At 38.7% G+C, this 16,915-nt stretch overlaps 1 protein-coding gene across 2 annotated transcripts in view; it reads right to left on the bottom strand.

Moving 5' to 3' along the window:
• PRKDC (protein kinase, DNA-activated, catalytic subunit) overlaps nucleotides 1-16,600 on the bottom strand; it is an 87,413-nt gene extending 70,813 nt beyond the window's left edge. For both annotated transcript variants that reach the window (XM_054057281.1, XM_054057282.1), the window contains exons 1-21: nucleotides 16,450-16,600; nucleotides 15,516-15,592; nucleotides 15,318-15,410; nucleotides 14,397-14,471; nucleotides 13,341-13,449; nucleotides 12,324-12,436; nucleotides 11,548-11,647; nucleotides 10,953-11,008; nucleotides 10,418-10,448; nucleotides 9,513-9,670; nucleotides 9,146-9,292; nucleotides 7,191-7,355; nucleotides 6,203-6,371; nucleotides 5,107-5,156; nucleotides 4,369-4,506; nucleotides 3,937-4,086; nucleotides 3,353-3,468; nucleotides 2,501-2,660; nucleotides 1,458-1,544; nucleotides 971-1,090; nucleotides 428-587 (exon numbers count right to left, since the gene is read on the bottom strand). In XM_054057281.1, coding sequence (XP_053913256.1) covers nucleotides 428-587; nucleotides 971-1,090; nucleotides 1,458-1,544; nucleotides 2,501-2,660; nucleotides 3,353-3,468; nucleotides 3,937-4,086; nucleotides 4,369-4,506; nucleotides 5,107-5,156; nucleotides 6,203-6,371; nucleotides 7,191-7,355; nucleotides 9,146-9,292; nucleotides 9,513-9,670; nucleotides 10,418-10,448; nucleotides 10,953-11,008; nucleotides 11,548-11,647; nucleotides 12,324-12,436; nucleotides 13,341-13,449; nucleotides 14,397-14,471; nucleotides 15,318-15,410; nucleotides 15,516-15,592; nucleotides 16,450-16,591 — 2,416 coding nt within the window. In that variant the 5' untranslated portion in view covers nucleotides 16,592-16,600. The remainder of the gene's footprint in view (nucleotides 1-427; nucleotides 588-970; nucleotides 1,091-1,457; nucleotides 1,545-2,500; nucleotides 2,661-3,352; nucleotides 3,469-3,936; nucleotides 4,087-4,368; nucleotides 4,507-5,106; nucleotides 5,157-6,202; nucleotides 6,372-7,190; nucleotides 7,356-9,145; nucleotides 9,293-9,512; nucleotides 9,671-10,417; nucleotides 10,449-10,952; nucleotides 11,009-11,547; nucleotides 11,648-12,323; nucleotides 12,437-13,340; nucleotides 13,450-14,396; nucleotides 14,472-15,317; nucleotides 15,411-15,515; nucleotides 15,593-16,449) is intronic.
• Nucleotides 16,601-16,915: the final 315 nt, after the last annotated feature.

Genomic DNA, 16,915 nt, shown 5'->3' with positions numbered 1-16,915 from the left:
AAATCCAGCATATTAATAATGTTTATTGTACCCACACCTCATGTGCCTACTCAGTTTCTTTAAGAAAACCCACTTTGGTTTTGCTCGTATTTATTTTTAAGATGCAAGTATTAGTCTTTCATTTTAAATCTTTATTAAGGAAAATAAACCTCTAATAGTGATAACTAAGCTGATTTAAAGATACAAAGGGTAAGTAACAGATAAGTGGCATATAAAATGGCCACAATTAATGATTGTTCATCAGTAGCAAATAAACACTAGTTTAAGAAAAAGGTAAATTTTGGAGTGTAAGAGAAGTTAAATTGTTCCAACCACAGCAACTGCACAACATAGACGCAAAAGCATGTAACATTCATATCTTTAAGCATAACTATGAAAAAATTACTTTCGCCTCCCTCAAAACTGATATTATTTTGTCTGTATGTACCTGTAGATGAAGAATTTTTCAAATAACCATCAAGAAGAGGTAGAACATCCTTGTAGTAAGGTTGCATTATATGTCTTGGGATGTGAGCTGACCAGTCCTCCAGAGCATCCAGTCCCAGATCAGCCATTGGGGTACAGCTAAGGCCGAGCTTAAAGGCATTCTACACATCAAATTTAAAATTAATCAGTCTTTCATTTTGATTGAGTACTACTATTTAAAGGTAAATCCCTTCCCCACATTTTAAAGCATTTAGCATACAATACATTTTCCTTCTTAATAACTTCCATCTGCTTAACATCTCACTCAAGATCAGCACAGGAGATTAAATATTATATTGCAACACAGGCACTTCCAGAATCAGCTTAGTGCAAAAGCAAATTCTAGAAGTTCTCTTGTTTCTCCAAAAAGTATTCATTTGTATTCTATTTCACTGAAGAAAATACTAAGCTTAATAGTCAACTTAGCTGCTCAACAGGATACTAACTTTGTCCCAGAGTTTTTTTAAGAAAGAAGAAATGTTAGCCGTGTATCACTTGGACCCACCTGCAGTGCGGGAATATATGCTTTGATATCAAGCATGATGATGTCATGTGGTAAAGAAAGCAAAAAACTAAGACAGGATGCCAACAACTCATCCTTATACTGTTTCATTTTTGCTGCAACCTGAAATTCAGATGAACAGATCAAGAACAATCGTAAGCCTTCTAATATCTTGATTTAGCTATATCAATACCCACGTAAAATAAATGACTCAAATCCAGTACTGGAATCTCATTCACTTGCCAACAGGTACCAGAAATTATCTGCTGCACAATTACACAGTTATATTGTACATGAATAGGTGACCAATATACCTCTTCTGATATTAAGTAAAAAACAGACAGAAAAAGATCTTAAATCCCCACTATGTTGCATAATACAAAGAGCTGGAATACTTCCATTGCATCTGTAAGATGTCTTAGAAAATAATTTTGATTGAATCATGTATATTTATATTCAGACTAAGAAAGTTGCCAACAAAATCACTTACCTCTTTCCCAAATTTTGCAAACAGTGCAAAGCAAGACCTCTTTTCTGGGTCTTCAGGACATTTTCTGAGACTCCTTGGACTAACACCCTACCAAACAGTAACCACAAGTACATAGTATTAAAAAAAAAAAATAATCATAGTATGCTGTAAAAATACGAAGCACAAGTTCAACTCAGAATACATGTATCACCATCCAACACAAAACTGGCATCAGTGAAAACTTGAAACATATGTTTATTCTCTCAAATATTTTTTAATACATTTAGTATTATTTAAGTAAGTAAGACATGTAGGACTTAAAAATAACTTTTCAATTACTTAATTTTCTCCTTGCCCGCTCATCAAACAACCATAAACGGAAAAAAAAAAAAAAAATCCCTGACAGTGGATGTCCATGTGGCAAGAATGACAGTGGAACAAGAAAGGGGCAATTCACAACAGCATCCACAGTACAAGCATCCACATCACTCATTTCCCAAATCTGCTTCACTTGGTGCCATTGTCAGCAGTGGCAGGGCCAGCTCTGGGTTCTGTGGTGGCTACACACATAATGGGATGACGATCTGTCACTTTACAACAGCTTCCACACTTTACAACAGCTTCCACACTACAAATGGTGCATGCACTAATAGACCATCTTATTTCTTGTGGAAATCACTGAGTGGAATACAAGCGTACCCCAGAAGTTGAGTAATTAACTTGTTCATCTCTTTGTCATTCTGGATAGACTGTTTCCAATACCCAAGCTATCTTCTATATCACCTGCACTGCAAAAGTATTTCCCATTCCCCTGTTCATCCAGCTCAGGGTTTTGGAAAGAGCATTACATATGGTTGGTGTCTCTTCAGAAACTAGGTTTCTAGTCTGAATTTTGACTTTCTATGTGCTTGTAACTGCAGAGGCACAGGACGCTATAAACATTTAAAAAAAAATTGGGTAAAAGTTTCAATGAACTATTTTCCATAGTGCATGAAAAGACTATATATGCACATCTGCACTGTCATTAATACACGTTACCCATCCATTTGGAAAAGACAGCTCACCTCAAAGTATTTTATTTTCTTGGCAATTTTCATTGCAACAGAGAGCAGCTTGTAGAATCCGCTAACAAGAGGCAGCCTCGTCGAATGTATAATAAGCTCATAACCAAAGGAATATACCCACGGGTTAAAGTATTCAACATGCTTCTCTGGAAGTAGTTCTCTAAAACAGATGCACAGGAGACATATGGGGAGGGAGGGTGGGAAAGAAATAGAATAAAGTATCTGTTTAATTTTTTTCAAAAACTTCCAAGTCAGTACAAGAACGATGAGTATTACTATAACAGAGCAGCTACAACAACAATGAGGGATAATTACATGCTGCCTTCTGAGGCAAGTACAGGAAGATTTCTATTTTGCTTTACAATGCAAAGCCATTTCTTCCTCATTATATCTCACTACTGAATTTATACACACATACTCACATATCACATTTCATTACTGAGACCGCAGTATTCCTAGGGGAAATCAATCCGACTTCCACAGGCAAACAATGCTGTACCTTTCACTTAATGCCCCACTCTATGGAGACTCCTAAGTATGGTCTCCTAAGTATTTGGTATATGGTCAGCATAATACTAAAAGTTAAAACATACACTGAAAGGCAATTGCATCCAAATAATGAAAGTTAATGACTTGTCTCCTGCAGACTTTAAAGAAAACCTGAGCCTATGAGCTAGAATGTTTTTACCTATGACCTAGATATCTGAAACACACTGTCTCCACTGATCACCTTGTGCATTTTGAAATATGGTATATCATCAGAAATCAGAAACAGGTATCTTAAATAAATCTAACCTTAAGTTTCTTCCAACCACTTTGTAACTTATAAACTATACAAAAACATATTAGTACCTGCAGAATTCCACTAGATTTATAAAGGCGATAAAGTCTGTTGGCTTCGTTGCCTGAAGGTTTGAAGCAGGGTCAGAAGTAGGCCCAACCAAAGCACTATCAGTTCCATTTTCATCCTGAAAATAAACAGTGCAGCAAGAACACCAAATTTGTGACAGCATAGAAAGCATTTACACCTTTTCTACAGATAAACAGGCTGCCTCTTCCTCTAGTGTGATGCAGACAAATAACTAATAACTGGCACATCAATAATTCAAAAAAATAACATAAGATGTTTGCTTATAAGGAAAAAGTGAGTAGAAAAATAAAAACCACTAGATGCCAGAGTAGATATCAGATTCTGTGAACTTTCGCTGATTCCAATTTTTCTATCTCCTAACACTGTAATGCAAATCCAGATGCATCCAGAAATACAAAGTAAAACATTTTGACTAGTATTTCCATTACACTTCAAGGATGCTATGAGACGTTACACTTCAAGGACATTATGAGAAGGTATATAAGCACAATGACAATAAAACAGGGAACGTGATTTTGGTTCCCCCACAACAGCAGAAATTAATGGACAAGTTACCAGGTCTCACCTGCTCATTAACATCGAGTTTCTCAACAGTCAAGTCCAACTTCTCAATAATCTTCAAAACAGATTTTATAAGTTCATCATATAGCAAGCGATTCAGGGACTGCAGTGGTGAATTTGCAGCAAGGAAGTTTTCATCTTCAAAACCACATTCCTTTGGAGGAGGAAAGAAGTACACATTTCAAAACACTAATGAGAATTATTTCTTGAATTTACAAACCAAGATTTCAAACCACGATCCATCTTTAGACTTTTCTCAGCTATGGAAGCCTAAATTCACCGCCATTTCAGTCATTTATCAGCCACAAAATCCCACTAAATCCAGAAAAGAGTTCCTCTACAGCACGACATCTGAAAAAATTCTAGGGTTAGAAAAGTGGCTTTAAGATTCAGGATTACTTTTCCTTTTGTGTTTCCACGTTAACTATGCTTTTACCTTCATTTTGTCGCAGTTCAGAAGACTTCTAAAGAGATACAGGTAGTCCTTGTAAGTTGGTACCTTCCATCTCCTTGTCCTAAACTCTACACCTTCACGGGAATCTTCTGATTCAGAAGATTCTTTTCCGAAAAAATCCTGAAAGGACACAATGTTTTTCAGAAACACTGCATATGTAACTACCTATCTCAAGCCAAAACACTATGTAAAATTACCTCTAAGTAGAAACACAAAATGTTTACTTTCTGCACTTAATCAGCCTGAGGAGAGCAAAAAACAACCAACTCCCTTCAAAAAAATCTCTAAAGCTCTTCTCCTTCTGATCGTTAGTTATTTGAGAAACTCTATAGTCTCCTGCTGCACAGAATTTAAAGGGTTTAAAATCCTGCTTTAATGCAAATATTCAGTAAAACTTTTAAATTAAGTGTCCAAAATTTGTTAACCTGGAAGCAAGCTTGGTGACCTTCCATACAACCTACATTGTAACAAACAACCTGAGCAAAGAAGAAGTGCAGAGAACTAAACCCCATTTCCTGTTATTTTTTTCCATTCAGTAAAGAGGCACTTGTTTCACTGAGCAAATGTAAGGACCAGAGGCTACTAACAATTGAGTCACAATTCAAAATACTACTTTTCCATCTCTGGGCCTTCTCCTGTTTATTGGGCTATACCTTCAAGAACTGGAATGTACACTCTAGGAATCTAGACGAAATAAATAGGTATAAACAGTTATCTTACCTTTGAAAATGTGACTGGCTTGGAGAAGATTCTGATTAATCCCTGATGCACTGAAACAAAACCAAAAAAATTGAGCAGACTTCAAAAGAATCCATATCACTCATTATGTTAGCAGTTAATTAAACCAGCCTTCTACTTTCTATATTCTGTCATGACAAGGAAGAGGCAAAAGAACACAGACTTTTTCTTTAGGACAAATCTAGCCAAAATCAGAAGCGTAACTCGAGAATTTTCACAGGAAACTGGTTTTGATCTTGCCTCTTACTAGTTTTTCTCAATACTGCTTTGACTTTTTCCTGAGTCTGAATGCAGTGATGACCACAGTATTGTCCATAATGTCTGTACTGAAAAGGGCAATGACTCTCACAGACATGAGCTTATAATCTCCATTCCAGCATCGTGCTTTGGATGCACATCACATCCCAAACCAAGAATAAGTAAAAAAAGAAAAACGCCACAGCAATAGAGAAAAGCCACCATAAATAACTGAAAAACAAAATTAAAGTAATTTCTGACAATCATTATAAATTAAAAGTTAGCATGCTGGAGACTACTGAATTGTCAGCTACCAATGCCGACACGTCCATTATTACATTTGCAGGACTGTATCTGACTAACTGCATATGTAGAACTTTCATTTTTACTATGTACAAGTTCCAGAGCATAAACAGATTAGTTTTCTAACAGAGATGACACTCACCCTATTTTCTGTGATATTTTTAGGTGTAACTGAAAGAATATTGAACAGATTTTTGTATATTTTTCTTTCCCCTTATAAATTCCTTTCCCCTTAAAATCCTTCAGAGTATCACAAAAACATATTCTCTTGCCCTTATTAACCACTCTGCTATCCAAAACAGTTAAGTGTATTCCTTAAGTGATTTAACAATGGGTATTAAAAAATAACACGAGAACCCTAAGCTTTCATTATTAGAAGATTGGAAAAACTTAATTTTTGATCCCAGATGGTTATTCCACATGTGTATCTCAGACACAGTTAATCAATTTAGAAAAAAAAAACCCAAACAACAACGAAGAATCCCAATCAGAAAACGAACCTCCTCAAAATACAGCAGAGATAGTATCACACACTCACCCACAGTGCTCATAAAACTCCAGAGAACTGGACCTTTTCCTGAGAGGGCTAGAAATACTTTTATTATAGATCTGCAACAGACTAACTGCATTTTTTCACTGTATTGTGGAAAACTATTGATCTGTAGCACAACTAGATGTTCAAGAACGGGAGTGTACACTTCAGGAATCTAGAAAAAGTAAAAGCAAAACACATCATATGACGACAATGGTTATAACTCAGTATCAACGTGAAGAATTAAACTAAATTATTTCAGCAAGACGCTTTGTTGTACGAGTCACAACCTGCTCTAAGAACAATAAAAGACTTGGCAAGTGAATTCATTTTAGATATAGAAAACCCAAACAAAACTGACTAAGAAAGTTTCCCAGAACACCTTAAGAAAAGTAGCACCTGAACAGATTTGTGCTTCAGTGGAACCAACCTAATTACTTTGGTAGTTTTCTAATAAACAGTAATAACACTGAAGTATAATCTGTTCATCTGTAACAATTTGAAAACGGAATGTAAGTGCCAGTCTTTTCTTCACCCCAACCTCACTTCCCAGCTCCAACTGGGATCCAGAAAGCCCTCATTAGAGCATAGACAGCATAACATCAAAGGAAAATCAAAGTATCAGTCTCAGAGAGCATGCTATGTATCAGTATCAAAAGAAAACACATCAATAGAGTGGTATAAATCACAAAAAGAAGTGTAAGGCTAGATCCAAATAAACAGCTTTGCCTCAAATAAATAAAAACCTATTCATATTTGGCTATCATGGTTTTGATCACAATGCACTGTAACATTTTATTTAGTATTTTCTTTATTCACATAAAATCTAATAACATATTCTGATATTCCTCCCATTCCCTTGGAGCTCAATGTCACTGCATTTTAGATAACAAAACACCTTCTGCTGTATGTAAGTTCACAGCTACTAGCTCCTTAAACATCTATAAGCTGCACACACAAAAAAATTGAGTATTATTTTAAATGCTCCACTTACTGTATCTATGTGGAATATCACACTTGCAATGGACTGGAGGAAACTTGGTAACTGATACAGATGGTCATCTATTGTTTCTGCTTCTGTGAGAAACATTTGCTTACAACGTTGAAGGAGCTCAACATACATGTCGTCAACATCCTTAGAACATATAGCTTTACAGGGCTTACAGAAAGAAAATAAAAGACCAATTTATGGACTTTGTACAGGCAAGCAAATGCATGCTCTAGTGCTAAAACCCAGACAAGTCTTCACTAAATCATAATAAGAATAATCTTTTAATTTTTTCCAGGAACTCAATACATCTGAATAACCTAACTCTAAAGTATTGCACTTGCTACACGAATGAGAAACATGGTGTGTAATGAACTAAAAATAGTTCACTGATGCAGTGCAATTTGCAATAAGAGTCCTTGAACTTCGAGTGACATCGTTTCAAATTTGGCCTGCAGTGTATGGTATTTGGCTTTAATATCTTAAATGTATGTTATGGATGCCAATATTCACTTATATTTTGACCTGCATTAAAGAATTAAGTGGCTTCCCTTAATGTGGCTTAACCAATTATCACACACAGGCTACTAACATTTAACCCAGCTGCCCAAATTCTGAACCCATAATGTGCTAAGATCTGTACAAACAGAGGACAAAGAGTGCTCCCAAACTAGTGCACAAGTGGAAGGCACCTTAAACAGTGTTAGAAGGAATGTAATAATGCTTACGGATTTCTGCCTTGTGCTTGAATCAATCACTGAACTGCTGTTCAGGCTAAAGCTGCAGTAGCAGCAAGATTCCTACTTTCTCATAACCTAATATCTGACACTTGGCCAAGATTTAGTCTAAACAGGCTAACTATTAGTGTGACTTAACACCAAGATTTATAGGTATGGAGCATTAAGATCCCTTTATCCTGTTACAATTTGCAGTATTATCCTATGTCTGTACTTACATTACGCAATTTTAATTAATTTCTTGTGTTCTATAACAGATACTTTTAATAAGGTTCTTTCAATTCAGGTATACTTCATTTTTTTTCTTGAAACAATATCTCTAACTCAATCCCTTTCTAACTCACAACACAGAAGAGGGAGACTATGTTTCAATGAAGGACATTGAAAATTCCAGAAAACAAATTTACTCTGCTCGAAAGGTAGTAAGATGGAAAGAATTCAGGTAATCAGCTATTCTATCGCCTTTTATAACCTTCTCTAAATAATCTCAAAGATTATTCAACCCAAACTTTGCTTCAAGAGAGAGAGATAAAAATAAAAAGTCATGTCTAGAGTTGTTATATAAAAATTGGGGTACCATCAGCAAGCACGTCCACACTATCCTTTCTTTACAGGACATTAACTTTATTTTTACATTCCTATTTTAACTGACTGCCAACAAAAACTTCAAGTGATTCCTAATAGTTCTTCCTGATAAACATAGATATATACGCATGGCTTCATTTTTTTTAATTTTCAATTTGCAGCTGTTTCCCAGATTACCTCCTAACATCCTGCAGTCAGCAGCACATTTTGGCTACTCTGACCGAGATTCCTGCTCTGTAGCAATGGATCTGAACTGTTTCCAGAGCAAAGCTGGCCTGGATTCTACCATCTGAAAACAGACAGAGCTAATAAGGTATTGTCTGTACCTAAGTGATTAAGCACATCATTTAGTTTTGGGACAGTAGTAAATGAAGCCCCTATTTTTCCACTTTCAGAACCAGTGCACGTGGAGAAACAACTACAAACCTCAAAGCTGCAAACGCTCCCACTGAATTCAGTATGCGTTCTAATAATTTTCAACCACAATGTACTTTAAAGTGCAGCTTACATTAAGTTCAACATTTAATCAAGAAAGCATTTACATAAGCTTTCTAAAATTTTGTAATTAATGGTGTACAAATCCTAGCTTTAAATCCATTCAGTACTACTGCCTTATCAGAGAAAGTTTCCTGCACATACTGCTGCAAAAAGCCCATATCCATGAATGGCAATGGACAGTTCTCTGTTGCTTGAATCCATCCTCCTGATGATTCCATAGAACTGCTCCATGAAGAACTGCAAAATACTCTTGTGTAGCTCCACATCCTTTGCTACCATTAAAGAAACCTGTAGAGCAGAGGCAAAAGAGTCAGCGTTTCCAGAAACATGAGAAAAGCCACCAAGAAATTTCAGTAAGTCTCACAAGATACCTAGCTCATAATACAAAGCACTTGAAACAAAATAACTATTAAACAGATTTACTGAACATTGATGCACCAAATATTCCCACTATTTCAAGAAATTTGAGTTTGCCCGAGTCTCAGAGATCCCAGTGAAGTTACAATACCTGCTTAAGGAATGAATCTAGTGCAGAGTGACTGGCTTTCTTCAGGTCCTGATGTGTGTGGCCGCACCATTTACACATTGCTTCAAAAAGGGAGACATAGTTGTCCAGGAGTAAGGTACCGAACTGAGCAGCATGCCCGCTGAACAACTGTAAACCAGCTGCAATTTAAAAACAATTCTCATTAAAACCTAGACTTACATTCCACTTTCCAAAACCAGACCAGACTATGAAAGCACACACTAGGATTTTAGGTAGGTGTACCTCTCATGACTGGAAGGTGATATATATTTGTCTACCCATAATGGTATCAGTATCCAAACATGAAGAACTTAAGCTTAAGAACACATACACACACAAATCCTCTTTTTTTAATGAAGACCCTTATGGAATGCACAGCTCTGTTCTGAAGTAACTTATATTAACAGTGGAAAAGAAAGGCACTCTACTGGTTACAAATAATAATACTCAATCATACAGTTCGGTTTCTGTGGTCAGGACATAGACCCAAGTGCCTTCCTCCACTGAACAGCGACACAGACAAAGACTTCAGAATATAAATAATTTCACAATCCCAAGTGTAAACATAAATAAATTTCAAGATCCCTAATGAAATGTTTCTTTTTTTGGCAGATTATCTTTAAAGAGGGTTTCACCCTTCACAGCTGCCCTGGGCCTATTGCCCAAACCTTGCATTTTTACAATTCCTGCATAAGCCGCTTGCATTTCAGAGGCCAATTTCTCACTTTTTTAATGAACTTCATTTGTTCCCCATTTCCTTCTCCTTCTTCAAGTGAAATTCCCCTTCTCTTTCGATTAGTTTCCCTTGACCCAATTTACCATCTTCTCTTTTCCGTTACACGTACAGTATGCAGCTCAGCACAAACTGAAATAATTTACAATCTTACCTACAGGTACTGCGTATCGCTTCTGATCAACCTGTAACATTAGAAAAGGTTTGTCATATGTGATTTATTCTTCATCAGGACTGGGTTCACTTCCCATACAAGGGCAGGCTGGGAGAATTGGGGTTGTTCAGCCTGGAGAAGGCTCCGAGGAGATCTTATAGCTGTCTTCCAGTACCTGAAAGGGCCTACAAGAAAGCTGGGGAGAGACTGTTCACAAAGGCTTGTAGTGATTAGACTAGGGGTAATGGGTATAAACCGGAGAGGGGCAGATATAGACTAGACATAAGGAAGAATTTCTTCACTACGAGGGTGCTGAGGCACAGGACCAGGTTGCCCAGGGAAGCTGTGGATGCCCCATCCCTGGAGGTGTTCAAGGCCAGGTTGGATGGGGCCTTGGGCAGCCTGGTCTGGTGGGATGTGTCCCTGCCCATGGCAGGGGATTGCAACTGGATGATCTTTAAGGTCCCTTCCAACCAAACTATTCTGTGATTCAATAATTAATTTATGTGGAATAATTAACACATGGCGGATTTACCTGTGGGTTGATTGCCTTCAGTGCAAAATCAAAAATCTCCTTTGCAGCCTGAGGATCTGTGAAACAATCCAGTAATGAGTATTTCACTATTGATGCACAAGAGGTAGAATAAATACAAAGATATTTTTATCCAAAGCTTGGTATGAAGAAGCAGTATTGGTAAGCCTTACATATCGCATTTTAAGAAGCAGAGATGCTTCTCTCTGAAATACTCTTAAATCTAAAAAAAAAAATGTACATCTATATTCATTGATTTTTCAGCATACCCATGTTTTAACGGACATGTCTCTTCTAAGGAAAACACATCTCTGTATAAACTGCATTCCAGTTTCAGCGTGGCACACACAGCTGCCCAATCTCTGATTAGAAAATAGCATTTCAAACATTTATATACAGAAATACACTGATGAAGCCACTCCACAGACAGATTACAGGGACCATGTAGCTGGACAGGCCTGGCTTTTGCATAAACCATTCACCAGTGGGGAAATTTTCCTTCTGAATTCACAGTGAGAAATAGTACTCCTTTCTAGCTGTACGATGATTAAAATATATCAAACTGTCCAACTGTCTGTCATATAGAAAAAGAACCTACCTTCATCCACAGATTTAGTAAAGTTGTACATGAGTGCAGCCAGTCCCCTCAGACACCCTGCTACAACAGGTAGCTTGGGTCCCCTTGTAGCTGATGTCATCTAAAAACAGTGGGAAATGAAAAACATATTATCCTTAAGCCAAGATAAACGATTCCCAGTTCCTAGAAACGCAAATAAAATAACATGTTCCAACTTAATACAGTTAGGTCAGCAGCCACCTATATGAATACAAGCCCACAGAAACATCTCCTACTCAGAAGTTTCATACCGTTTGGGAGGGAGTTAAACTACAGAAGCATACAAAATCCTTTGAAAAGCACAAAATACGTTCCACCAAGATCAACCATTGCAAAACATAGATAGCACACGCTGATATCAGTCTCAAAAGCACGAATATAAGAAAGTAAAGTTCAGCAGGACTGTGATATTCACCTGAAGTGCAGGGACTTTGCAGCTAGCATACAACAAATTAAAAACTACCACTGCATAGCAATATAACTACTTGGGCACTACTGCAATGAACACCACACACCATCCTTTCTCACAGTAAATTGGTTAATTAGCTGTCACTGACAGCCTTGATTTATTACTTTGAAAGCCTCTCAGAACCACAGAACACAAACTTTAACAATCAGTTAAGGAAGCATTAATAAATATCCAGTTAGATCCTTACAAATTGTACTAATTACAATAGTAATTCAACATACAGTGGTACACAAATCAAAGGGAAAAAAATAAAGCAATATAAGAGTCTGAAAATAAATGCCAATCATACCTGTGTTTTAAGTTCTCCCAGATAAGCTCGGTACAGTTTTTCAGAGTTATTAATCATGTCACTAGGCTGGACCTCTCCCAAAACTCCTAAAAGCTCATAAATCTTCTCCAGTACTAGAAAATAATTTAATATTATTTAATATTAATGACTAAAATAATTACTTTAACATTTCCTTTGTAATTTCTATGTAATTTGCAACCATGTGAAAACCATCCCTGATGGTTTAATTTTGATTTGTGATTGCAATATGGGAAAGACAGTTCTTTATGACGTACATGCATATGTATCTATCTACAAACTACAATGTGAGATGCATCCTTCTCTCACATTAATAAGTTTAAACATGGCTTTTAAACACTAAAACTGCAGCTCTGAGGACAAAACTGGCTACAAAGAGCTTCAGCAACCCAGGTGGGGCTTACATGAATTTTAACAGGGATGGGCACCGTTGGCTTTTGATAGGGGCACCCAGTGAAGGGTCCACAACTACTCTTAAGGCTCAAAGTTATAGGGGATGTGGGTGTGTAGTCATAAAACAACTGTAAGAATAACTTCAAAGGTTTGGCTACACCAGGTTAGCACTGAATACGGAAAAAAAAAGACGACCTAAAAGCTCAGCTAAACTAAGTTGGTTAACAACAGGAAGCTGGAATTACTTCCAGGATTTAGGCATTTAGAGACTAATAATAATGGATTAGACATACAAATACTCTCTCATGTTGGGAATCCTAAAACAGACCTATGCTTAAATTCAGTATGAACTGCCACCACTAAATTAAATGCTGTGATTTCTCCTATGTTAGCTCATACATATATACAGGTCTGCTAAGAAACAGCTAAGTGCATTATAGTGATCAGAAGACCTGAAAAAAATTTTGCTAGCTCTAAAATATGACAGCTGCCATTTGTAAACACGCTTGCCATGGGAATAACCATTATATATTTCCATGGGGTGCAATCCAACGGAAGCCGAGTGTAAATAAAACAAAGAACATTGACAGAAAAACTAAAGCCTACCTGTATCAGGAATTTTACTTTTTGTGGCAAGTTCTCCATAAAATTTATTAAATATCTCCCCAACTTTCATTTCTTCCATCAGATAGGAATGTCGTAAACTTTGGAGCAACTAAAATAGATTAGAAAAAAAGAAAATTTAGGGAATCCATTCATATAACTACCACAATCCTACTTGGTTTAAATAAAACCACAACTCATATGCAGAACTTCTTAAGCTTAAGAATGCTGTTCAATGAAAGAGATCTAAGGTGACTGGTCTACAAAAGAGTATTCGCATGAAATCTACTTTACCAACAAACAAACTACCTTCCTATATACGCATAAATATTAAATTTATTATTATTTATTTATATTATATATATATTACATATACATCAGCTACATGAAAACTACATATAGTATATTTACATATATAATACATATTATATTATAGGCTTAGCAAGTTTGCATTAGCCCTTATCATACCGTATTCCTCTCACTGGTGTTATAAAGCCAATCCAATGCACAGAACTGACTCAGATAACTCAGAAGGGAGTTTTGTTTGACATAAAATTAAGTAGGTGCAAAGGCATTTGCAAAACACGGGCCTGATGCATTCCAAGGAACTACATTATAAAATTCCTGTCTCACACAGTAATAAAACTTCCGGGGAAAAAAAAAAAAAGCCCTTCTCCTCCTCCAAACCTTTCACATACTGTGTGTAATATAATATTATATATTAACACACAATATTTTTAAGCAAGAATATAATGGAACTGTAAAATGCCTCCTTAAAGAACCAAAACAAACTAGGAGAGAGAAGACCTGCAACAGTCCCCAAAGTAGTCATGTCTTGCTCTAGCAGATGAAGGAATGACATACATCTAAGCAACCTAATGGGGCAATACTGAAGACAATCTGCTGTTAAGACATAACTCATACTAACATCTAAATATTACACTACCACTATTCCCTTGTTGCTACAGACTATAAATTTTCTGCATGATACAGCACAATTACAGTAATATAACAGGTTTTCTACTTTTCTAGAAATAAGATTCATAAAACACATTTTACCTTAATCAGAAGTTCCAGAGCTGGGATTTTACATTTTGCTGCTCTCTCTTTTGTATAAACACTGATACAAGTTTGCTAGATAGGAAAGGAAAATTGTAAGAGATTATAATATTCATAAGCAGAGAAGGAAATACAAAGATAACAATGTACTCACCTACCTCTTTAAAGCATCTGTGCCTAATAAATTTAAGCTGCTTTTTTTTTAAAAAAAGACTAAACCAAGAAAAATATTCAGTCCTGAAAGTGGCTTCACTGACAACACTGCAGCACTGTCTGACATAATAACAAATTCCACCCCAAGCAAACACAGCGCACTTTCTGGAATGAAAGGCACACACAGCAAACTTTCTGCCTCACTATTATCATTCCTTATAATATGTAGCTACTATTTTGAGATCAGAAAGTGCAGTGGTGCAGTCAAGCTTACTTCTATGCAAAGCACTAGTATTCAGCAATCTAGACCAAAGGAAACTCATTTTCAGGTTTAACAGTTTCCACCAGTTTCTGTGTTTATTGCAAAAGTAACAACTTTGGAGGGAAAAAAAAACAAGTATTTAAAATTAACCATTACTTACAGCAACATTTAAAATACTACACTTAAACTATGAATTTAGTCTGTATAAATTAAAAGTTACAACTATTATTTTCATTATCAATAACTTAATTTCAAAATCAATACCTACTGTGTTCCGTAAAGAAAAGTTATTAATATTAAGCCTATAGTTGAAAAAACAATTCCACACTTGCATTAACTATGCTTGAAGTCAATCAGGTCATTCCAGCCCTATCAAGAACACTGGAGATGGATATGGCAGACTGGGAGGTGTGTAGGACAGTTATGAATCTCTTATGATGTGAGACTCACCAGAACTATTTTAACCATGTGGTGAAGACAGATAGAAATAACGTTCGTTTACCCACCTTAATGTTAGAGGCATAAGGATGAACTTTGTCACCAACTTTTTCCATAAAGACACAAAGAAACTTGAGTGCTTCTTCCCTGCAATCTCGAAACTGAAACATTCAAAGAAACATTTAGTTTTAAGATGTGTAATTTAATACGCTGCTCACGCAGCACTTCCCCAACATGTATTTAAAGACTGAAATTTACCAACTTACCTCCTCGATGCTGAGGGATCTGTGGATAAAGAGGAGCAACCCCTGCTCTTGGCAGAACACCAGGGACAGGTGCAGTGCTGCAGGAAGCAAACCCAACCATCAGACACTTGGTTTCCTTGCTAGAGCTGGCAGGGACGGACACTGAAAGGACTGACGCCCATCACCAGGAAATCCACAACCTAACCTGGCTGTTTCTGACCTCCCCATGGACTGAGGGGCAGAGGGAAAGCCAGCCTGGGGGCAGCCCAGTGGAAAGGAACACACACCAAAGTGTTTTTACCAAAGGAAAGGGTTATTTAGATCAGAGACTGTCCCTCTCCCAACATTGATCCTCGCTGTCATGCCAGCAGCCCCCCAGGGTCGAGCTGAGCCAAGACCTGGGGACAGGAAGGAGGGCAGAACCGCCCCGCAGGACCAGATGGGGGGTGGGGGGGTCCCTAACACTAACGAGCCCACCCCAAGCCGAGCAGCAGCTGTTCTAAATCCACCAGGGAGGCAAGGGCCGTCCCAATACTCAATCAGAGCCCCTGAGAAATCAGAACCCTTACTCCAGCTCCTGCCCCGGTCCCACCTCCAGCCCCAGCTCCTACCGAAGCCCCAGCTCCAGACCCAGCTCTCACACCCCTCCCCAGCCCCAGCTCTCCAGCCCCTTCCCCAGCTCCAGCCCCCCAGCCCTCCAGCTCCAGCCCTCCAGCCCCAGCTCTCCAGCCCCCCAGCCCCAGCTCTCCAGCCCCCCAGCCCCAGCTCTCCAGCCCCCCAGCCCCAGCTCTCCAGCCCCCCAGCCCCAGCTCTCCAGCCCCCCAGCCCCAGCTCTCCAGCCCCCCAGCCCCAGCTCTCCAGCCCCCCAGCCCCAGCTCTCCAGCCCTCCTGCCCCAGCTCTCCAGCCCCAGCTCTCCAGCCCCAGCTCTCCAGCCCCGCCGCTCCCGAGACGCACCCTGCGCGCCGCCCGCGGGGCTGGTAAGGCAGGTCTCGCCCAGGCTGCGGAGCAGGCTGTAGGCGTGCAGGGCGGCGCCGGCGGCATCGCGGGGCTGCAGGCAGCGGTGCAGCTGCAACAGGCACTCCCGGGCTCCCGCCATGCCGCCCCGACCCGGAGGCGGCGCGGAAACCCCGCCCCGGCCCGATCCAATACAGACGGGCAGCGGGGGGAAGCTGCGCGGAACACAATCGCTGTAGCACCTGGAGCGGCGCACTCCGAGTCGGGGACACCCCAGCCGGATGTTCCCGAGCAGAAGGGATAAACGAGATCGTTTGGGGGAGGTGGCACGGAAGAGGGTTTTCAGGAGGTCTCTACGTCTGTCGCCGGAGGATCGGCTCAACACATACATACAACAACGCTACAAGAGCCGTCCCATGCCGTTCCTCCCCCCCCCGACGGAGAATGGGCTGCTCCAGCCTCTCCC

This window comes from Cuculus canorus, chromosome 2 (assembly GCF_017976375.1).
Source record: "Cuculus canorus isolate bCucCan1 chromosome 2, bCucCan1.pri, whole genome shotgun sequence".
NCBI lineage: Eukaryota > Metazoa > Chordata > Aves > Cuculiformes > Cuculidae > Cuculus > Cuculus canorus.
This window is presented reverse-complemented; position numbering and strand designations above follow the sequence as displayed.